Source organism: Strongylocentrotus purpuratus, unplaced genomic scaffold, assembly GCF_000002235.5.
Source record: "Strongylocentrotus purpuratus isolate Spur 01 unplaced genomic scaffold, Spur_5.0 spur5_scaffold_8, whole genome shotgun sequence".
Classification (NCBI taxonomy): Eukaryota; Metazoa; Echinodermata; class Echinoidea; order Camarodonta; family Strongylocentrotidae; genus Strongylocentrotus; species Strongylocentrotus purpuratus.
In genome coordinates this window covers 5773600-5797880 of record NW_022145614.1, presented here as the reverse complement: position 1 = coordinate 5797880, position 24281 = coordinate 5773600, and the positions used below count along the sequence as shown (strand labels likewise).

Below are 24281 nucleotides of genomic sequence, written 5' to 3'. Positions count from 1 at the left end.
AATTTTACAGATTTCTTTAATCTACCATGATCATAAATTCATTTTGTATAGGAAAAACGCCGACGTCACATACAGCAAATAATACGTAAAGGACATGATGTGGAGTTCATTTGGGAATGTATTGTTTATTTTTTATTTTTCATGATGGAAGGCAATATCATGACATCAATATTTTAGATTCACTATTTCAGTATCTACGTGATCATTCTATCAAATTGACACAGGGAGAAGGGGATAATAACAACATCCCCGAAACATCTTCCAACAGAGTCACATAATAATTAATTCCAATTCAACAATGTAGATTTCATCAAAGCATTTAGCAATCTTCAGAGGCGTACTTCCTAAAACGCGGAATCTATTTATTCATATACAGTGTGATAAACTATGGTCTATTATAGCTATTTTACACAAGATTGTCTCGAGATACAAAATGAAAGGTGAATGCCATAATTATAACAAATTGAAATTTAAAACAAAATTACAAAACGCGACAAAAAGAAATCACCAAAGTGTTGCTTGTGTAACGTTCCTTTGTACCGTATCTTGCTATCTTTTTAATTATTTATAATGTGTAGACACATATTGCAGTAATAAATATATTTAAGGAGAAATAAGATATAAACAAATTTGTTCATCAGCATTACATACTTATGGGCGGAAGACAATTCTTGCGCACATCATACAGCTTTGTGAAATAAATTGTGTTTTGATCATTATGTTCGTAGTTATTTTGTTCAATGCATACAATCAGTTAATACAGCTTTAAAAAGCAATAACAACTCCAAACACGATTGCTACTTTTTTTCCCTCGAAAAATCAGCATAAGGCAACTCATTAGCCTTTTGCGTCACCTATTGAAATGTACGAACATGATAATGATGCATTACATGTACGTACTCCGAACAAGATTCCTACCGGACATGCGCATTAGGGTATTGGAATTGCGTTCTAGTAGATTTTTTTTCGAAAGTGGTTGCGGTCGTGGTACCAAAATAAAATATGAAATACATTTATCACAAACATAATAAACATACGTGACATAGTCTATTCTGTTTTTCATATTTCTGCACACAGCTGCAATACTATTAAAGACGCATAATTTCGATATTTCAATTCCATAGTTTTGTGATGATAAAGCACAGACGGGCAGTGTATTATTCAGGTGATAGATTCTTGCATATAATGAGATACCATAAAATAGACTCCCCCCTCACCTTTTGTTTCAATTGTGCTATATGCAACTCCTAAATATAGATTAAGGATTTATCATATTTGATTTAAACTGTTTCTATTTATTGAAAATATATAATGGATGTTGTATCTTTCAAAGTATTTAGTTGATGTACAGAATTCATATTATTTCCATCCTCTTATTTATTAGCATAAAATAATTATGCTATTCAAATGTGATGATCATACACACTGGCCCGAATTCACAAAGGAGGTTTGTCGACAAACCTTGGTTTTCGTACGTCATAATGACGCGTTTTTACGCGTTTTTTACAACCCTGGTTTGTAAAAACGCGTCGAAACGCGTCATATGACGCACGAAAACCAAGGTTTGTCGACAAACATCCTTTGTGAATTCGGGCCACTATGTCCAACACTCTATGTACGATCTTTCTTTATGACTCAAGAGGGCAATATCATTTTCGCTGAAATAAACGATTACAAAAAAATTAATACTGAACACATCTTATCCATTACTACTAAAGGCGCGTGATACGTCTTGCAATCTCCTAATGTCAATTACTTAATAACTTCTAGATTCCATTAAATAAATGTTTATTTTCTCTGCATATTCCCACATGTCTGTATTATCCTTAAAGTTAAAGCCGACGCTGAGGTTATGCTCGGGCTAATGGAGGACGTTAGAAAGAGGCCCAATTTACCTCGTTGTTAATTAAAATACGGGCCAAAGAGTCAAAGACAAAAATCAGTGACAAATCTGCTGATATCCAATCAGAAGCAAGGATTTCAATAGCTTATAACAAAAACTGTCATTTGTCAATAATGACAAGTTTTGAGAAACGTCCCCCCCTGCTCTTTATATAATAAAGCTCTGATTCGATACGCTATTTAAATCTTTTAAAGATATTTATGCAACTCACAACACATTAATGACGAAAGATTACATCAGACGAAATTATTAATTTTGGTGAGAACATTATCTTAATCCCTACTGGAACGATGCTTCTATCGTCCTGTCGTTAAGGGGTTGTGTCGGCCGGAAGTTATCGACCAGCAAACCCTCCTCGCCCCGGAAGGAGAAATCGCCTTTCACGTGATTCTTTAGTCGACGGAATTCTTCCATCTAAAAAGAGAGAGAAAATGGACGATCGGCGTAAGTTAAGATCGTCGTAAGTTAAGAACATCATAGCAATGATTTTACTGATGTATTTATATACTTTTTAATTTTTTTTTTTACAAAACACCATCTCCTGACTTCTACTGATCACCACTGGCTTTACAAATTCGGTCAAAGTCAAACTTCAACAAAGATACTGCTTGAAAAATCAATCAAACTCGACTTTTGATAGTCAAAACTTATAAGTCTATAGTATAGGGTTGAAATATATCATGTCACTCTGTTTGTAATTTCCCTGTACTTGACGATGATGATATGAGTATACATTTTATGAAAAAAATTGTATCACTTAATGCTTTATCCAGTTAGCCTGTGTAGGCCGTTGTAGATTTTGTTCGGCAAGAGAAACTGCACCCTTGTTCCAAATATATAATTAGATAATATCTGAATCTATACTAGTCACTTCCAAAGTAAATGACTAATTGCAACGTCATTTATAATTATATTAATAAAAATTATGTTTTTCTTTAACTCCCATCTCGACATTTAAGTTTAGAGATTTCAGATAATTGATCGTTTTCTAAAAAATATCTTAATATGATCTGCATTCATCGATTTAACCTACTTGTGAGATAGATATCGTGAGTGGATACCGTAAGAGAATCCACGTGACCCTTTCGTAACAAGGGGGTGTGGTCAAGGAGCCTTGGTACGTCCAAAAATCCCGCAGTTGAGGATCTATACATGACACAAACAAAAAAGGAAAGAAAGAAAAAAGTTGACATAAGGACTACTCCTCCAAACAATCGCGAGTTCGCTTGATTCTGTCTTAGTTAAGGAAACACGATATGAGACGAAGCTATGAAATATGATATCAAACAAAATTTAATGAGCGATGGGAAATATATTCATTCGTGTATACAACAGGCTATCAACATTGCATAGTTTGACGGTAAATATTGCTTGAAATTGTTACTATTTATTTGGTATTAATCAAATTACCGCATGTTTTATTTCATCAGATACCATTCAAAGACGCTTTTATTTTAATTTGTTTATTACTTGTTCTGCTACATTTATGGTCCCAAGCGTACTCATTATCAGAAGTTTTAAGAGACCTTCTTGCCAGGCTATTTAATAATCATCAGTGGTATGAATAAAAGATATTAGAATTTTAATCACAGATGCCATTAAAATTTTATATCGCTACTCGGTTTTAGATAACTGCTTGAATAATAGATTTAGTGTTTATCATTAAGATACTGAAAACACATTAATGAAATTTGTCAATATTGAATGAAAAAGCGAAGCCTTTTGTTCGCCAATTTCTCGTGCGCTTTTTTCCTCACAGTTTTGTTTAGAATTAATTCAACTGAAACCGTCGTAGTTGGTGACATATTTCGCTTTATCAGCTCAAGAAGGAATTCCTTATTTTGCCCAATTTGCCCGCTCACCAGTCAGGCAAAGATTGCAGAAACAATAAGGATAGAGTGCCGAGTCGAAGCTTACGAATGGCTTGCCACAATATACCAACCCAGGACCCCTCATTCAAAATCAATACCATGGGGACCCAAGCAAACAAACCCCAGCAACTTTGGCGTATATATGGGACTGAAGGCGCTCTCCCGGGAACTCGCGGCACACGCGCGTTAGATTCTATTTAAACTGCAGTTAACTCAATCCATTTTACAGCCCTTAAGTACACAAAATCTGGCCGTTCACCAGTCTCGAACTGCTTGCTCTTTCAATCTCAACCGACATTTATAATGATTAGATTGTTTTTTTATTGGGTGTTTCTATTTGAGTAGGGATGGCCAACTCTCATAGCATTCTCTTTACGCAGCAATTTTGAAATCATTTGATGGTCCCTTTATACTATTGGCAGTTTATGACTAATAACCTAATGCCGAAATCTAATCTCGCGTGCGGCTATTAGCGAAATCATCTCTTTTTCTCCCCCTCCTATTTGGTATACGTACGCCATCTGTATGGTAGAGTTGTTAATAATTTTGAAATAAAGTAATTTATCCGGTAGCTGTTTGCTCTCGGCTATATAACAGGTGGCATGTTGTCGTCTAAGAGTGTACATCAAAACTGACAGGGGAAATATACTATTCATTTGATGGAGTGAGCCTACCCTTCAGATGAAGGATTTTCCTGTCCTTTTCTCCCCTTTTGTTTGGGAAGGGAAGGGGGGGGGGGTGGATGAGAAAACGTAACTAGGGTGGGTAGGGTCTTTGTATTTTTTTTCTCAATAAGACGACTTAACATAATCATTCAGATCCGGATAAAATACTTCTGCCTCGATAAACTAGATGGAATTCGACTGCGCGCAGTCGAAAATGATGCCTCCGTCATAGAGCAATTTTACCAACCAAAACAGAAGAAATTTTTCAAATTCAAGTTCATTTGTAATCCATTAACAGGTTCTCAAAATATCGTAATTACAAGCTATTTTTGCATACATAATGAGCCATGACCTTTGACCTCATGACCCAAGAATCTACTCGGTTCATTGGCTCTGCAAGATACATACATGATCTAAGTTTGGCAGGAATCCATCAATCTGTTCTAATGATAATGCGATCACAAGCCATTTTTGCATACATAATGAGCCACGTGACCTTTGACCTCATGACCCCAAAATCTAATCAGTTCATCGGCTCTGCAAGTAACATACATGACCAAAGTTTGGCAGGAATCCATCAATCTGTTCTTGAGATAACGTGATCACGAGCTGTTTTTGCATATATAATGAGCCCTGTGACCTTTGACCTTTGACCTCGTGACCCCAAACTCTAATCAGTTCTTTGGCTCTGCAAGATAAATACATGACCAAAGTTTGGCAGGAATCCATCAATCTGTTCTTCAGATAACGCGATCACGAGCCGTTTATGCTTACATAATGAGCCCTGTGACCTTTGAACTTTGACCTCGTGACCCCAAAATCTAATCAGTTCATCGGCTCTGCAAAATAAATACATGACTAAAGTTTGGCAGGGATCCATCGATCGGTTCTTCAGATAACGCGATCACGAGCTGTTTTTGCATACATAATGAGCCCTGTGACCTTTGACCTTTGACCTCGTGACCCCAAAATCTAATCAGTTCATCGGCTCTGCAAGATACATACATGACCAAAGTTTGGCAGGAATCCAGCAATCGGTTCTTCAGATAACGCGATCACGAGAACGGGACGTACGGACGTACGGACGGACGTACGTACGGACGGACGTACGGACGGACGGACAACCCGAAAACATAATGCCTCCGGCTACTTCGTAACGGAGGCATAAAAACAAAATAACCAACAAATCTTCCACATCAGTTTCAGAAATGAAATATAGTCACATAAATAAATATATGTAATCAATATATGTCCTTCATTAACAGAACTATGGAATAATTTTCACAATGCAATAATAACATGATATTATGCAACTACAAAGGAGGTGAACTGTTATCATAATCACAACGGTTCGCTGCCTGTCCTATTATTTGCCGTAGATGGAGCTTCACAAAAGATATAGAGAAAGCTCCTTTTACGATAATTTTAAAAGCAATGGTTAATTATTGTGGATAATTCAGGCATAAATTATTTAATACTGCGTCGTGGGATTTCGAAATATTTTTTTCGAATTAGTATAGGGGCTATGATGTTTATTAAATCCAGTGTTATGGCGGTGGGATAACAAAACGATACACATAATTAACGTTTTCAGGAAAAAAAAAGAAATCGGCAATTGGATTAATGATAATGCATTATTGTTGCCGTCGCGCATTTTGTTTACGGAGACAAAAATATGCTAAATTTCCTTTTAACACACTAATTGTTAACCATCGTGGCATTTCTTTTCAATAAGAGATATGCACATTTCAAACGTTTTATTCTAACTCCAACAAGTGAAAACATAGCTTACCCTTAAACCATGAAACGGGTCTTCTCATGTTGATGTGGTTTTATATTGATCGTTATTACCATTGGTGCTTCAAATACAATTAAATTCGAAATTTCAAAGTCTTCATTTTAACAACATTTCATTTTGTTAATCATTATTATGTACATATTAACTATGTAATGAATATTTGTGCGGCTATTTTAAATGTGGACTTCCATCTATAAAACGATAAAGTTGTCAAATGTCTAATAAAAATCAATTTATCATTCTAACAATATTGCTGAAGGCTGTATATCACTCGTCCAGAAAATCCCAATTTCATGGCGGTAATAAATTCATGGCAAATTTTTTTTTTACTCGAAAACATGTTAACTGTATCTTCATGACGATCATAACTCATAAATGGGCATGTACAACGCCCGAGGGTCTATATACCACCTCACCCCTCCATTAACTCGGCAACAAAACGAAGAAGGCTGGCGAAGGGTGGTGTTAACTGTTATGCAGGAGAAGTGGAGGGTGTTTTGCGGGAGACTACTCGCCACCACTGACGGCGGAGTTATGAAGACGTACGCAAGACATCTGTCTAAACTTGTAACAAGTCGAGCCGGTTACTCGATAGCTTTCGGGAAGTCGAATCAGATTGATCGCGGGCGCCTGTCCCCTAGAAAACTTTAATGAAGTTGCGACAAATTGGATTGAATTTGTAGCGCATTTGATAAAGAGAAAGGGAGGTGTGAAATGGAAAGAGGGAATGAAGGGGTGGGTTGCGAGGAGAGAGGGTGTCGGAGAGCTGTTAAGAAGAACAAATTAAATAGGATCGGAGATACAGAGAGAGAGAGAGAGAGAGAGAGAGACAGAGAGAGACAGAGAGAGAGAGAAAGAGAGAGACAGACAGACATACAGAGACATTGAGAGAGACAGGGACAGAGAAAGATAAAGAGGATGTTTCAGATTGAAGGAGAGAGGGTGAAGGGAAAGAGTAAAAGTGTTTAGGAAAATGTATGATGGTATCGTAAGCTAAAGCTGCTGAAAGTATGATGAGAGAAGCGCATCAAATTATATAAGATAAAAGAGGAAAATGTTATAAACAAAACAAAGAGCTTTTTCTAGGATACAAAAAATGCATCACATGTAGATAGTGCAACAGAGAAATAAGTGGGATAAAAGAGAGAGAGAGAGAGAGAGAGAGAGAGAGAGAGGAGAAAAAATGCTATCATAGGTAGAATGAATAATAATCAAGAGTAATAGAACAACAGAGTGGCAGATATCTTGTAGCTATCCTTTTGTGTATCTTGAAAGAGACAGAGAGAGAGAAAGAGAGAGAGAGAGGGGGATAGAAGAGAGAGAGAGAGAGAGAGAGAGAGAGAGAGGGGGGGGGATGGAAAAGAAAGAAAGAGAGAAAGAGAGAGAGAGATAGAGAGAGAGAGGTAAAAGAGGAGAGAGAGAGGTGAAAGAGGAGAGAGGGGAGGAGAGACAAAGAATGATAGAGAGGGGAAAACAAAATGAGAGAGACAGAAAAGACAATCAAAAATAGTGCAATAAGAGGGGGAGAGAGAGAGAGAGAGAGAGAGAGAGAGAGAGAGAGGGGGTGAAAAACTACACCGAAAGAGGGAGAAATGGGAGAGAGAGAAAGAGACATATCTGACCTCCAACAAGTACACCGTGCCCCTTTCCCGGTTCTCCCCCTCTCTCTCTCTGTCTCCTTACCCTCTCTGCTTTCTTGAGGGCAGAGCAGAGGTTCTCTTGGCAAGCCTTGATCAGGTTGCCCTGGTCGTGAGACACCGAATCGATGTCAGCAAGGCAGCAAACCTGTCTCACTTCACGGGTGGCGGCACTTTTTACCTTCGATCAGTTTCACAGATGCTCCACACGAGAAACGGCTAGTGTATCCACTAAAACTCATGTATTCCCAGTGACCAAAAAATATATGGGTCTCCACGGTATACACCTCTAGCGTTTTGGTCCAAACTCTCCTCGCGACGTCCTCACTGCCTGATTTGTTTGTCCGCCCTTTGAATCCTCATCCAGTATCTCGACACACCATTATATTATGTTATATTATTATGTTGTTTCTAAGCCCTTTTACCATAATCATTATTGCCCGGATTCCATTGCTATTCAGCACATTGTGTGCACCATCTCTACCCCATTAGAGAGCATTCCAACCACTCGCCTTGTACAGGCGCATACGTACTAGGGTACCGACATAATGCACCAAGGTGGACAGGAGTAATGTACATGTAGATACAAATGTGTTACTTTCGGCCATGGTGCTTTGCAGGGGATCGAACCCGCGACTTCCGCAACTCCATCATGTCTACTGCACGAATACGTTAATGAAAAACGAAAAGATAATAACCTGAGGAACAAGAAAAGGAGACTGACCCGTCGAACATTGTTGGGAAGAGACAGTAACACGATCGCAAACGCTTTCGAAAAATCATCTCGTTGGCAATTTCAACAGCCTATTGGATATGAATCATGTTCCGATTACGTCATACGTCACCGTCATATTCGCGCTTTTCGATAGGTGATGGAAGAGGTTATACTGATGGTGATTTTTCGAAAGTCTTTGCGATCGTGTCCAGTGAGAATGTAGCTGCTAGGAAGGACAGGGTTTCGCGGATCGTTGACCGGTTTCATGAGAGCAACACCTCGGTGTACCTTCTAATATCTTTCTTGGGTTACGGATTCTTGAAGCAGGCGTGGAAGCAGATGTTGTTTAGCAGAGATCAGACTTCTTCCGTCTGGTCTTCCGCATCACGCTCATCTTCCGACATTGGTCGACTTGGTTTTCAACAGGTCCTCCGCCAACCGATCGATCTATTTGAAATCCATCATATCTAGGTCATATCACGGTTCGGTTCCGATTGCCACTGATTTAATTTCATGATGAAAATCAAATCACGACAAATTACTCAAACTTTATTACAGTTTGGAATGTCATTATGGCTAACGAAGCATTCTCTCCGTCTAGATGATATATGTTCTTGGAATATAATGCGCCATGCCAGAGCCCGCATACGTTGAAAACTCACATTTTCTTTCCCCACTATCATTCCGATGAGCATTCTGTCTTTGTCATTTTTTAGTTTGAAGTTTTACGTCCCAACATTTCAATTCCTCGAATTATTCATAATACAAAATAGAACATTTTGAAGTTTCCTCGTTGCTACAGAAAACTATGCCAAAGCATTTATAACTAGCTTTAATAAGCATTGGCGTAGCCTAGAAGGTAATGGGGGCATATTAACATATTTTGTTGCCTCATTTAGCTCTCTTTACGCAAATTTTCGCCTATTATTCCGGTTAAATTTGTCGGCACTTTTGTTTGAACTGCTCCCCCTCCTTCCCGTGTAAAAATATCAACGTTATCAATGATTATCCATGGAAATGTTTCATGACATGTAGTTGATTAATTAATGATAGAATTACAACTTACCGGGCAGTAGGCAACTTGGATGAAATGGTGTTGTTACCGCTAGAGTTCTCCCCTGAAATTTGGAAAATAGAGAAGAAATCATTTTATTTAAGCTCCATGAAGTAACGTAAATAGCATCCTAATTGTATATTATGCATTCATTAGTAATGCTTTTCGAAAACAAATTTCTTAAAGAGTGTTTCGATTGTTTTATGAAACTATAAGGTATTATATAAAATTATATACAATTAAGTTATCCTCATCTAAATGAAGCACAAATATTCGTTCTTCATAAATTTATAAATATCGAGGAAATAGCATTAGTTTCTTTCATTCAGTTCATTCTTGTGAGCATTATAATGACAACCGTCCTCAAAGACCGAAACATGAAAATGGAAAAGAAAGAAAAAAATGTCGATTGCGAAATCATCTTGACTAGAAGAGACACATAAAATGACAAAACGACAAATGGTTAAACCTTGTGAAACTTTAATAGACATAAAGTTGTCAAATTAGATTTGACAGAACGAAGGAAGCTATCTCGTAATGGTCATCATCACCATCATCATAATGACAGGTCTAGTTAGCATTAAATCTTGGTTCATCTATCAAGGAGAGTGTTAGGTTCTTCAAAGATTGCAAATTTAATTGAGATGAGGTAAATATGAAAAGGAAGGGGGAAGATGAGAGTACTTCAGAAGAGAAAGACTAGGCATCGATCGGGTGCTTGAGAAAGTGAATTGGAGCTGGTGGGTGGAGTGTCGACCAGCTGTCGGAATGTAACACATCATCTAGGTCGGTAGTGTGATGGTGAAAGGGGTGGTGTGATGGTGAAAGGGGCGGAGGGAGGGGACGAATGGTGATGTTGGTGGTATTAAAGCAAGAAGGAGAAGGAGGGTTGGGTGAAATTTTGGATGGTAGAAGTAGTAGTAGTAGTAGTAGTAGTAGTAGTAGTAGAAATAGATGGAGTAGAAGTAGAAGTAGAAGCAGAAGTAGAAGTAGAAGCAGGAGCAGAAGCAGAAGTAGAAATAGTAGTAGTAGTAGCAGTAGTAGTAGAAATAGAAGTAGAAGTAGTGTTATTAGTATAGTATTTGAAGTAACAGCAGTAGTAGTAGTAGTGTTAGAAGTATTAGAAGTAGTAGAAGCAGTAGAAGTACTAGAAGGAGTAGTAGAATGAGTAGTGGTGGTGGGTGTGATGGTGGTGGTTGTGATGGTGGTGGTGGTAGTGGACGTGATGATGATAATGATGATGATGATGATGATGATGATGATGATGATGATGATGATTCATAAGGGGTGTACTCAGGTTAATGTAGTATTTGTAGAATAAAGTAAGAGGTATGCAGACATAGGTTACATAGATGAATATCGATCAATAACTGATTAATTATATACATGTAAATGGTACAGAGATGTAAGATAGACAGATAATTTATATAAAGGATAGGACATGGGGAAATGGAGATCTTTGGAGGAATATTTAAGAACGTCAAACTTAAAATTGAAAATAACGTAAATAAGATGAGACGTGTGCTTTTTTTCCCCAAAAAGAAAAAGATTTGCAATTAATTCATCAAACATTAATGGAATATATTGATAGATTTGACATGTCAATATCATGCCGTACAGGATGTGCAAATTGTGAGCAAACGGTATTCATTCCTGCCATTTTAATTCATCATATTTCATTCCATAAATGAAGGATAAAAGACTAAAGGTAATTTACTGGCTAATTCTATTATCTCAAATAAACTGTCATACTTCTGAACAGTTAAGTACCTTCGTATTTTCTTCTGTTTACAATACATAAGGACTGCGGACCCACCAAGTACCTAATTTCCTGAGATAATTGAATCATCCTATCGCTTTCTCTTTGCCCACAAACCTGGAAAGAAGAGTCAAAGTAGGAAAGACAGTATTGAAGTACGCATGGACGCTTGAGAAAATGAATAAAGTACACAGCGGAATTAATGGCGTAAACAAACGATTGAAGCTAAATGCACTGCAGTCAGAAACCATTTGCCGCATCGCATCGAAAGTGTGACATCATGGCGAAACATTGTTTGACATAAAACGCAGAGAAACGGTCATTGGTTGGCGATTTAGCCAATCAGAATAAGCGAAGATTATCTTTTCGATGAGTTGGTCTGTCTCCCCGTTTGTGTTTTTATTTTCATGATATTGGAATATGGTTATTAGTCTACAGGGTCATATAAATATCCGCCTTACAAAGTGAACTCGGTGAAGTGACCAAGGGGAAATGATTTCAGCCGTTAGATACAGGTTCATTTCAGGACACGATTACAGATTGGTTAATTGTACTCCCTTCATTCGCGTTGCAAAAAATGTATATCTTTGCATCATATCATGATAAAGAAATTTTTAAGCGTTTATAACATTATTGGCTTTGTATTGTTTGGGTTGAATGGTTTGTGTCTTGAGGGGTCTTTTAATGTCCGCATTCCACTATATTATCTTCAGGTAATGAATAATTATTATCTAATGAACAAATTTGTCGAATTCTTTTAATACTAGTTTTCTATCTTGTGTAGATAACAAAATATGTAATGTGTATATTGGCAAGTTCTTCTGGATTAAAAATAATTGGTAACTAGTTATGGCCATCTCTTTTAAAAGTAGTTAATGATGACCTTCAATACATAAGGAATTATTGTTATTGCTCAGTTATGAACAGTCATTGTAATAATTACTTACTATCTTCCTTAGATAACTGATGTACATGTCTTTTGTATTGGAAACTAAAGTTAAAGGTTAGATCAACTAACCGGAGGAGCAAAATACCATTAGTGACTCAAAATAGACGCATAACGATATCGAAACAATCATTGCTAATGTCTCTCTGCAAATGCATTGACAAAGGGACTTCTCGTCGTCGTTTATCTCCAGTGCATGGTGAAGGGCGAATCGATCGAAGGTAGAGAGAAGGTAGAGAGAAGAAAACGAGCAGAACCACGGTGTAAGTCTTGCATGTAATCAGCCAGCATGCAAGCAATCGATTCATAGATTACAATGAACTCTAGTTTCATCGACCCACAGTCATGCCCTTAAACCAACTGGGTGGTGGGTCAATAGTAATATCTGCGAGGCGGGAGGCAGACTTGTTTGGATTGTTAAAAATCATATACGGTGGGTGTAATAAGGAGGGATGCAACCAACGAACTTCGTCTTCTTCTTCTTCCAAGCCCAAGGGGGATCCCCAATCGAGTGTTCGGTGGAAGAGAAGGTAGCAAGCATGCGTAAACAACTTGACGACGGATGGGTAAGAGAGAGAAAAGAGAAACAGGGTAACTGTCGCGATGAGGAGCTTCACACCTTGGAGGCGAGAAACGAAGGAATTGAACAAAAAGCTAGAAAAGATGGGGTATAATTGAATCAGAAACCTGGTGGTTTGGTCGCACTTTCATTTCGACATGATGAGAAAAAGATGGCGGATAAAATAGCCATGCCGCGCCCTCCAGCCTACCAAAATATCAAATACAAAATGGCGCGGAAAACGAGGTTCCGCTAGACCTTCGGAAGAAAAAGGTCTGGGAGCTATTTTACAGAGCATTGACGAGGAAGGAGTGACATGTAACTCATTGATTGAAAGGAGAGGCAATAAAATTAATGTTTCCAATTCGCCACATCAGCGCTCTGAGATGCCCCCCTAGCTGCACTCTCCGTGAAACTTTGAAGAGCTAGCATCGCGCGCTCGATGCTCTGTAATGTTACCACTTTCCCAAATCAAATAAACATCCTATTAGTGATATTGTTTTACAAGAACGGTTGCTTCACCTCCTCTCCTTTCAGAGCTCAAAAGAGGGGAGGAAAGAGGGGAAGGCTCGGCTCATGGGACTCCCAAGTAGCCCAATAAAGGGCAGAAGTTTCGGGGTACTAATCAAGTTAATACAATTAGATGGGTTATTGCCAACTCGTCACGGACTCGTCTTTCAGGACGCACGATGGAAGAGGCGATGGAAAACGACTAATGAAAAATCACGATTAAATTAATTTCCACTTGACGGGGGAACACAATATCTGCGAGGTTGGGTAATGCGGTCGGAGTATGTGGGTCGAGCCGGATAAGAGTCTATAGGATTGTCATTGGGATACGATACATAGACAGAGGGCAGGGGTGACCATCCGAGCGAAGGTAATTGTTACAGCGATGGACAGACGTCCATGGTTATTATACTATTCAACGTTTCGATATTTATGACCCATAAGTGATCCATAAAAAGAACGAAGATTCATTGTAATTATTCTAAGCATCATCATACACCAACATACTCTATTAACAAAGTCAAGTTACATAGACTTATAAAAGAGCCAGCATCCGAAATATATCTCCTAATTTTAATCAATCGATGTCATTACTAACGAAAAGAGTATACATCAAAAATATATCCAAAGAGTCCAAACATTTCGGCGAATGAAATTTAAAAATTAACCACTGGTTCTATTATTTAACATCCATTTTGTTGTGGGGATTAACTGCATAGTAACACGTAGCGTAGAAGCTAGTTCTTATTTATTACATCAGCCTAGGTAAAATTTGAGCAAACTAATACAAAACGAAAAACTCACTTGCAAACTTGTTTATTGTTTAAAAATGAATTGCAATCAATAATGGTATTGGAAATAACAATAACATATAAAGTTTAGATCAACCATGCCTTTTTCCATATTTTCAAAGGTATGAATTTTATTAGTAAACTTCATTCATGTATATGAACATTTTGTTTCACGATATATATATATATATATATATGTAAAACAAATGTTCACTTTAGAAGGTAGTGAATAGCTTTATTATAACGTATACTACCCGATTGGCTTGGAGATGGTTTATCATTCAAAGCTTCTGTTTAATCAGTCTGGTGTCAAATTTAGCTGACTTCCGGATGCCAATTTGAGGCTCGTGTTATTTCACGGATGAATACAAAAAATATAATATCGGGTCAAGTACACTTATTATGCTAATCCATGTTTAATTAACTCGAGAAGGTGCACTGGAAGGTAGATAATTAATTTTCGTACGTGAGAGCAATAATGAAACTCCACAACGTCAACTTTATACAAGAAGCTTTGCGGTTCACGACCGGAAATCTTGAAGATCGTTTTGTAGATATTGAATCAGCAAGCAGAAAGACAAATTTCATTTCTTTGAGACTTGCAGGTATATTTCTTTTCCACCCTGGAACCATATCGAGCATGGCACAACCCTCTGTTTGACTCCTCTTTGGCCAGGGATAAATAGTAGAGTGAGTTTGTTAGTAGATTGATAATTGTCTCGTGGCGATCATTGCTCTCTGCACGCACACGATTTACGCTTCTGGTGTCTACGCAAATAATGGGGAAATCAAGTCCCTGTTCAACTTCTTTGTAACATCTTAATATCTTGTTATTTATTCAATAAACAGAGCGTGCAAACGCCCCGTAGAATTCGCTTTATCGACTCTTCAAAACCCTAGAAGAAAAACATCGAGAAGGCATCGATGCCTTTTCTTTATCTTCTTCCTCAGTCGAAGGCATCATTATTAATTTTCCTGCACTGTTGAGTCTTATTTCTCTTGTTGTTCGGTGCTGCGAGGGAGAGAAAGAGAGCAAGTAGTTTTCCTGTTGGAAGCGAAGTGCAAATAACCGTAGCCAGCGGGCGATGGATCCGATATTTTGTTTCAAACTTCACAGGCATGATATGGCGCGCAAATATCGCTGGCGATGTCTTCATTAAATTCTCGCTATGGCGCGCTGTGGAATATTGATATTTGGACAGGAATACTTGTGCCCGCGGGCCATGAGTGCGTTCGGGGGGTAAAACTGGTTTTCGATCGCTCTCCTTCCCTGCCACCATACATGAAATATAGAAATACAATTGCTTGTTTGACCGTAGCATACATTCACTCGAACGGCTATAATGTGAGTTTTGATGTAGGAGTCAATATTGCACAATTACAACAAAATGTTCTGTATGCAAGATTTTCAATTTTTCAATTTCATATCAAAGCAAAAATCTTGATCTCCTATTTATTATCTAGAACGTCAAAGTTTGATGAATGTGATCGCTGGTAATATTTGTGTTTGAAAAATAATAACTCGGGTTGTGAATGGAGTCTTTATTAATTAGGTATATTTCATGTTTGCGGCAGCATGCCTTGGAGGTAGTTGAGATAAAACGCACACGTACTCAAACTGCTACCCCGGGTGATATGAGCGGGTGATATGAGCTGGCGATACCTTTCACAACTCTATTTGCCAGGAAATAGCTTTGTGGCAGGATGATAGTGAAAGACAGAGCATTATGAGTCCGAGCTACCACCGCTCCCCCTCCCCCCTCCGGGTGCGAATGTGCCCTTCCCGCCTGGCCTGAAATAGCTACAATTGCCCTCGATGTAGGCACCCCTGTTAACACTCATCGAAGATTTAATTAAAGATGGTTAGAGCACCGGTAATACAAGATCCCTCTATTGTTAGGAGGTAAAAGCATTATCAAAGGAATCCGACTAGAATTTGACAATCATTCCCGACAATATCGAGATGAGGAGATAAAAGAGAAAAAAGAGCGGCAAAAATCGTATGAAATTGATTTGAAACAGAGTCGTCTGCATGGAGTCCATCAGATTACTTCAGCTGACGAGGATACAAAATAAGAAATCAAGAACAGTTCTGCGAAGATGAAGAAAATTGAAAGAGGGGAATGAGAATTGATTCATGTCAGTTGATTTTCGGAAAGAATGGGACAATGTTACGTTACTGAATTCTGACGTGCATTGATTATTGCAACTACAAATTAACAAAGAAGAAAGTCTTTTCCTGCATTTATATTTCTCTTAATTTTATCAAGGAATATGAACTATCCCATTTTAATCGTAGAACGATACTTGGGGTTTAGAAAAAATCCTGTCTATTTATGATTAAGGGTTTGTGAACAACAACGACGACACGTGTCATTGCTAAAATATTCACACAAGGTACGAAAAGAGAAAATAAGTAAAAGAAAATTTAGGATATATTTATTGTGAAGAATGAAGAATGAAGGTTAATGAGAAAGTGAAATGGGATATATATTGCAAAGTAGAGATGTTAAGACACGTTGGAAAGTAAGGATGTATAAATCATATAAAGAGGTGACGAGGAGATTGATCATTAAGTATAAGAAAGTAAGAAAAGCAGAGAACCGCAAATTATGGACTGAACAGTTATAATTGAAACGTAAATGCTTTCTGACAATTTATTGAAAGATTTGGTAACACCAACTTCTATGGTCTTTGTGATGTGAAAAAGACTGTTGTAAATTAGTTATGACAAACGGTTTGATTTACACACTGAACATGAAAAGAGAGATACGATAATTAGAAATGATCTTGAGATAAGAAAATATTTTGGAAATTTAATGTGAATAAGTTCCAGGTATATCTTACCTTGTACTGAACGGCTTCGAGGTAATCGGTGAAAGTTCGAAGGCCGGCATGTTCCCGACCAACCTATATAGAAAAATGAACAATATTTAGAGATATTGTTCAGTTGATAATATTGTCCTTTTTAGAAAAATGGGTTGGATCAGTATGAAATATATATTTGTTCATTGAACACTGAGCTTTGGGAATTATACATGTACTTTGAAACATCACCAATAACTTCTATTTTGTGACGTTTCCTTATTATGAGCAGTGTAATTGATATGGGACTACATCAAAATATATATCTGTTTCAACGAGATAACGCAGAGAAACGATTCATATCTGGAATGGATATTTAGGTATTGGTCAACCGATTTGATGGAGCATGTAGCAAAGCACAAATGGCTGATGCTAGAAAACGAATAATTTTAGTTTCTAGAATTTCTCAGACATATTTATACATTTTATTGATTTTGATGGAGGTGCTATATACACGAATATGCCAAAACATTGTTTGAAAGTGAATGGTTTTGCTTGGGGTATGGTAAAGTAAGAGGTTAAAATATGGCAATGACCGTCGCCTGGTTATCTTCGGAAAGGGTTTTAAACTATGTAGTGACTGCAGACATCATGTATAAGTCTTTTAATTCTTCGACTTCTTTATCTGCTTATTTTACAAGACAAAATTCAATTTCTCTGCATTTTGCAAGTGAACTGATAAATATTGTGTAAGGGATAAAGGTCTGAGGGCTATCAATCTGGGGGGGGGGGGGGGTGTTTCACAAAACTTGTCGTCAGTGATAAATGACAGATTTTGTTATAAGCTTGTGAAATCCTTGCTTCTGATTGGTTATCAGCAGAGTTGTCACTGATTTTTGTCATTTGTCATTGAAAAAATGGAGCTGATGAGCCTTTGTGATCATTATACAGTGTACAAAGAAGTCGGTACCATGATTCATCCTGTATGCATGACTGTCTTTTCAGAGCATGCAAACACACAACAGAAACCTGTGAATTGGAAATGAAACCTAGGATATCTAATGATGACTCCAAATATGTCTAAATTGGGAGCTGGACCACTCAGTCACCCTTCTACTTAATAAGGTGATCAATATATCTCATCTTCGCACCGGACCTGTAATCGCTATTGTTTCTCGGTCGAAGAGGTCGTCCGGAGAGAGAAAAAAAGAAGACTAAGATTAAGACAAAGACTTCGTCATCATCGGAACGGTCTAAAGGTGACGGAGACGATGTCGATTGACGAGGATCGTGGTAATGAGACGAAGACAGCCGGAGGTCGTTACAGATAGGAAAGGGCAGAAACATGACGGGTCAGCGGCGTCGCTTTGCTCGATGCCGAGATGAAAGAAGCCGAACGGAGCAAAACGGGAACGAGAGGAAACACACTCTAAATGAGCAGATAGTGAAGGCGAGTCAAAATGATGGGTGAGGCCTTTGATAGGGTTAGGACGGCGAGTGGGTTACAGGGGCGTCGCTGGATTTTGAAGGGGGCGTCGAACCAAATTTGCAAACAAGTAGGTTGGAAAAAATGCCAACAAGCGTAATCATGTTGATCCCCCGTGAAAAAGGTCATTGACTGTTGGGATATGTCAACCGGCAATAGAAATTCTCAATTTGCCGACAGAAATCTCATTAAATGAGGGGGGGGGGGGTGTCACAAACCCCTCTTTCCCGTTTGGCTCCTCCCCATGAGGATGATTAAGTCAAGACGGTGCCGATCATTCAGACCAATATGATGCAATGAATGAGTTCAAGTGTGATTTGAGGGGAATGTTTCTAACAGGTTAATTGCAACCTCTGTGTTTTGAGGTAGAAACCGAATCACACAGGTTATTGGTATTTTTGTTATTATGAAGTTTGCGGCTGAGAAACTTTGATGTTTGGCGATTTGGAAAGTGTTCGCTTATGGGTAGGACTATAATACAATGATGACGTCATGATGACATATCGTTGATGTTGACAACCGATTTATATGTGAAGTGATTTATCGATGACTCCATGCTTTGACCCTATACCCGACAAATGTTGTACTGTTCCTTTGTTTAATCCCTGCTTGGAGTGGATAATGGACACCAAGGCAAAATTTCTTTTCACAATTCATCAATCGAACAAAGACATGAACAAAGATGTAAGCAAATTTCCTGAATTTAGGTCGTGTAAGAGCTGGGCCCTGTTTCATAAAACTTGATATCAATAACAAGTTACAAGCTACCGTTATAAGCTACTGATATCGTGGCATGTGATTGGCTGAAAGCAAATTTATCATAGAAATTTAGCATTTGTCATTGATAACAAGTTTTATGAAACAGGGCACTGGACATAAAAATAGTTCACAATTTTGATAAAACAAGAGCAAACACAAGTATGATAAGACCCCCTACATCCACCACCACAAACACACACACATAATTTTCGAAACAAAGTTTTGAGGTTTCCATATTTTCTTCTCATGAAGAGTATTTCCTGAAACCATAAATCGAATTTAAGCCAATCAACGCCGGCATCCCAATCTTTTATAACTTCCAAAATATCAATAAAAAATAAGTCATCGTGACAAAGAACAGAATGACGTAAAGAAATGAAACATTTATGCTGTACATTGGCTAAAAAGAAAACATAAATTTACCGCAAAATGAGCAAGCATTGGCGCCCTAATTAAACATTCGAGCGTTCGAATTTACCAGATAAATTTGTTGAAATCAAGTCAAGTGCGATAGTTGAGTAAAATCATCTCATTGCCTCTTCCTATTACGCACACGTGCTGTCCAAGAAACATTTTAAAGATTATTCATGACTTGTTTAACTTCATTACAGTTTTCCTTTTTTAAGGAGAAGCACCAATAATGTTTCCAGTAGTCAAGATATTGTACGTGTGTCTAGGAAATTTTTGTGACAATAGTCCATTTAACCGCTAACTCGTTCTACTGAAACCGCAGACATTTTGTTCATTCTTTTCTATATTAGAAGAAATTTAGCTCGGCAAGGAGCTTTTATTTTCGACGGACGAGGGTCAGGGATTAATGTGGCACGCTTATGGGTACCAATAGCCAGGGGCGGGGCGACTGACTTGAAAATTAGGCGTTCCTTCGGCTTCTACCAATGTTGTTAGGAGCTCAATGGAATGATTTGTTCAGTCGGTGATTCATTAAGAAATGGAAGATGATTCTAGAGTCCTCCACGTGTTGGAGCGTTGAACGATAATTTCTGCATCCCGACGAATAAAAAAACTGAGATCAATGCAGCGATGAAATGATGGGACTTTATTGGATTTTGTGAATCTGTGGTGAGCCGATTTTTTTTAGCTTCCTATCATCATCTTCTCCTCTATCGAAGTAAATTTCAACTTTAAGTTATTACCTTTCGGCATCTAAAAATAACAATGAATACTCCCCTCCGGCTATGGATGAACTTTTGTCACTTGAAAGGTTCGGACAAGTTAAATAATTGTCAACCTTTGATAGAAAAAGAAATTGAGAATGTTTCCTATATTCAGAAGACGCCTGCATGTCTTTGATATCTTGATTATCTTTTATCAATGTACTTTTCCTCTCACGCTCTGTTCTCATACACTTTAGTTCGCATTGTACAAATTATAGATAAGGCTTAGTAAGCGTATGCAAACTTATTTTGCACAACAATGCTTGATGTTACCGAAAGCTTTTATTTGATATCTAAGAATGGTCATAAGAAGAGTATTTACCCTAAGAAGACACATCGATTTAATATCTGAATATTGCAAGGAAAAGGTAAGAATTAAATATTTTGTAGCCACTTGCGACCATATACAGAAAGATCAGAAAATAATTTGAAAGACAATTTAGCAACATATCAATAATTAAAGAACGTGTCAATATCTAAGCCAATTCAATCAACGTTGGATAATTATTATGGGAAACTTTAAAGCGCTCTCAAGTTTGAATGGCAAAACAGAATCAGACTAAAGTAAAGAAATATATAGACAAAAATGTAACCGAAAAATAAAGAGAATAGAAACAGTTGCGGCTCGAAGATTTTGAAATAGCGGGAGCACCATAAAATCCGTTTGCCTGTTATGAAAGATATCCCCCAAATAGAAAGGGTGCGCCGCATAAAACCCTCATTTCTGCGTCATGTGGGAGTTCCCCTTCCCTCACCACCACTCCCTATTCCGTGCTTGATGGGTCACTAGTAGATACCAAACACACAACGGAGGACTATAATTATTAAAGGGATCCGGTAGCTTTGTCTCAGATTCTGAAAAAAAAAATCGATTTAGCTCATGCTGCAATGATAATTATAAACCTTTAGGTCAGTCAGGTACCCCATGACTTTTATAAGCCGATTGCCTGTCTGATTATCAAGATATTTATGATTGGAATTACAAATTTTAAAAACCGTTTGCCGAACGGTTTTCATAACACTACAGTCTATTGGGGGGGGGGGGGGGGAACGAGTATAGTAAAATCGGTCACTCAAAGATTTTTATTTTTTTGAGGCACTTCTTGATCATTTTGAAGCGCAATTTTATAGGGCTTCAATATTACACCATATCACAGACACTGATAACATGTAGGGTCGTGCATCTCAGCGATGTCTTGTAAGAAGAATCAAGATTATTATCCATACCTGTATAAAGAGAGCTATGATGGATATACCGTGTGGTTTACCCATCGCCTCCTCCAGCGTGCTATACGTGGAACTGTTCCAATGGATTAGATGCAGCTGAAAAAAGAAAATAACAGAAATACCATTTGTAAGCACACTTGGATTCAAATAACACCTAATTTTACACAGCACATATACCCTAAATTGAATTATTAACAAAAGGTTATTGCTGTCCACACCATATTGTTTACAAATTTTCATATCACCTATATATTCATCAAAAATATATACAAAGTAATTCGATGCTACAATTCAAATAAAGGACAATATAGAATATTCAATCAAAGACACATTTCAAGAATAATAACTACTGGTGAAATGTATACAAATATATGCCTATTCACTTTCACAAAACGAATGTACACGATTCTTTGTCATGATGTAATGTGTTCCCTAATATTTTGAAGCGCCTTGAGCATTTAATTAAAATGGATAATGGCGCTATATAAATCTCATGTATTATTATTATTGTTATTATTATTATTGTCATTTTTAGTTTACTCTAACGCGACAATAGCTTCCCAAACCATTCATACTTCTCATATCAAGCTGTGCACCCAGAGAATACGCTATTAGGATATTCATATCATCAATTCATCTTGTTTTCTGAGTCTAGTTTGATTTCATAAATTACGGGCATTATAAAGAGACGATTGGTACTATAAAATCAAAGAATAGCGAAGAATACAGACGTACACACGCTTTTCGCCTTGCACTCATCAGCGTTTACGCAAGAATGAACCGAAAGCAGCAATCGATCGGACAATCGAAAATCTTTCAACAGAATAATCAAATGAGATCATAATGAACGAGACAATAATATTGTTTTGTTATGTTATAGAAACAGAAGTTTTGTTCTTCTGAAATGCTGTTTTTTAAGCAAACTACTGTATGGGCAAAATTACACGTCATCCGTGAATAATATCCACTGTGGACGTTTAGATGTATACTTCTATATGGATTTGTTCGAATGTGGACATCAAAACCTACACAGTCCATACGCTGTAAATGTGATAACCGTTTTCTATTCACTCTCAATTGGCAACCTTGTAAACATAATGAATTTAAATCGTTCTGCTAAATCGCCTGGATTTTAGTATCACTGTCAATTCTTCTCTGCGACAATAGACAAATCGGTTTTTGAATCGTGTTTTATATTGCTTGATGTGCGTTGCATGGTAGAATCATAATTGCTTCTATTCTTCTCAGAATTCTAACTGTGTAAGGGATATTGTCGCGGGGACAATGGGGATAACCCGATGAAAACCGTGGTTGAATATGATAATAATTGATGCAGAATTACCCCTATAGAGTTGGCTATTCCGGTTTGTTCTTTTATACGACATAAATCTGTATTATACCCAGCCTCTAGTTGATTTTTTTTTAATAGCTAGACCTATCTCCCATCTCTCCTCCACGGTTATCGATTTACTTCCGGTGCGCTGTCATAATTTTGTGCTCTATACAAAAGAGAGAAGAGACGAGGTCTATATGATGAATGGCTCATCCGTAGGAACACCCAGTCTATTGAGCAACCAATATAATCAGGAGGAAATTACAGATTATTGAGCTATAGTTGGGGAGATTTCATTTTTCTTTTCTCCTCCACATCAAGGAAAATTAAATGATGAATGCTTTATACTGTCAATCAAGCAGAGGAACAAAATAGCTGAACGCGAAACGCGAACCAACGCTGATACAAGCCATTCCTTTTTATTTTCATCTTTTCTCTCTGCTGCCGTCCTTTCAACAATGATATCGATGATTTTCAGTCAATATAGGAAGAGGATTTACCGTGTCAGACTTAATGTTTAGCTAAGCAAGAAGAAACCCAAGGCCGGATCTACAGCGTAATAGCTGTAATTATCAGTGGATTCGTCGGAGCATTAGGCACAGATCCTGTTGATACCGGGAGATGGGAGCTAACTATTACCCATCGCAGGAACCTAGAGAGAGAGAATGCTGATAGAACCTAAAGATAGGCAGACGCCACCAGAGTGCTCATTTATTGCCGATACCAAATCAAAATTAATCAAGAAGAGACGATGAAACTAAGTTAGGATGATTTTAGGTCATCAGATGCTGCCTTAAAAGAAGCCATCTCTTTCTTAAATGGTTTTTTATTTCGCGATATTAGTAGAGAGTGCGGTTGCGAGATAATACCCATAAAAGAGATTATGAAAGTGCAGTTGAAATGAGATTTGAATTTCTAAATTAAAGGCATCGATTCTTGGCTATGAAAGGCTTTCATCGAAGCTTGTTTAATAGGACAAAGGATATAAATTCAATAAAATCAAATATAAAGAAGTAATCGACAAATATTATCATGCGTTGCTATTCATAAACACGTAATCAAGTTGTTTGAATGAAGTATTACGAATACTTGATTGATGTTTCGTTTTGTAGGTATTTCTGCAAATAGAAGCCTAAAAATTGGAGACATCGAAATAACATCATCACGAAAGAGGCTAACATTGTTTGACTGACTAAAAGAAGATAAAGAGTTAAAATGACTAAATTCAAATTACAAGTCAATGATGAATTTCATCCTCAGCACCCCCCCCCCCCCATCCGATAAAAGT

General features: G+C 37.6%; 1 protein-coding gene across 2 annotated transcripts in view; it reads right to left on the bottom strand.

The window, feature by feature from the left end:
* Positions 1-2043: 2043 nt before the first annotated feature.
* LOC590675 (carbonic anhydrase-related protein) overlaps positions 2044-24281 on the bottom strand; it is a 42073-nt gene continuing 19835 nt past the window's right edge. For both annotated transcript variants that reach the window (XM_790272.5, XM_011662850.2), the window contains exons 5-9: positions 21661-21756; positions 17056-17118; positions 9656-9707; positions 2937-3049; positions 2044-2317 (exon numbers count right to left, since the gene is read on the bottom strand). In XM_790272.5, the coding sequence (XP_795365.3) occupies positions 2183-2317; positions 2937-3049; positions 9656-9707; positions 17056-17118; positions 21661-21756 (459 nt within the window). In that variant the 3' untranslated portion in view covers positions 2044-2182. The remainder of the gene's footprint in view (positions 2318-2936; positions 3050-9655; positions 9708-17055; positions 17119-21660; positions 21757-24281) is intronic.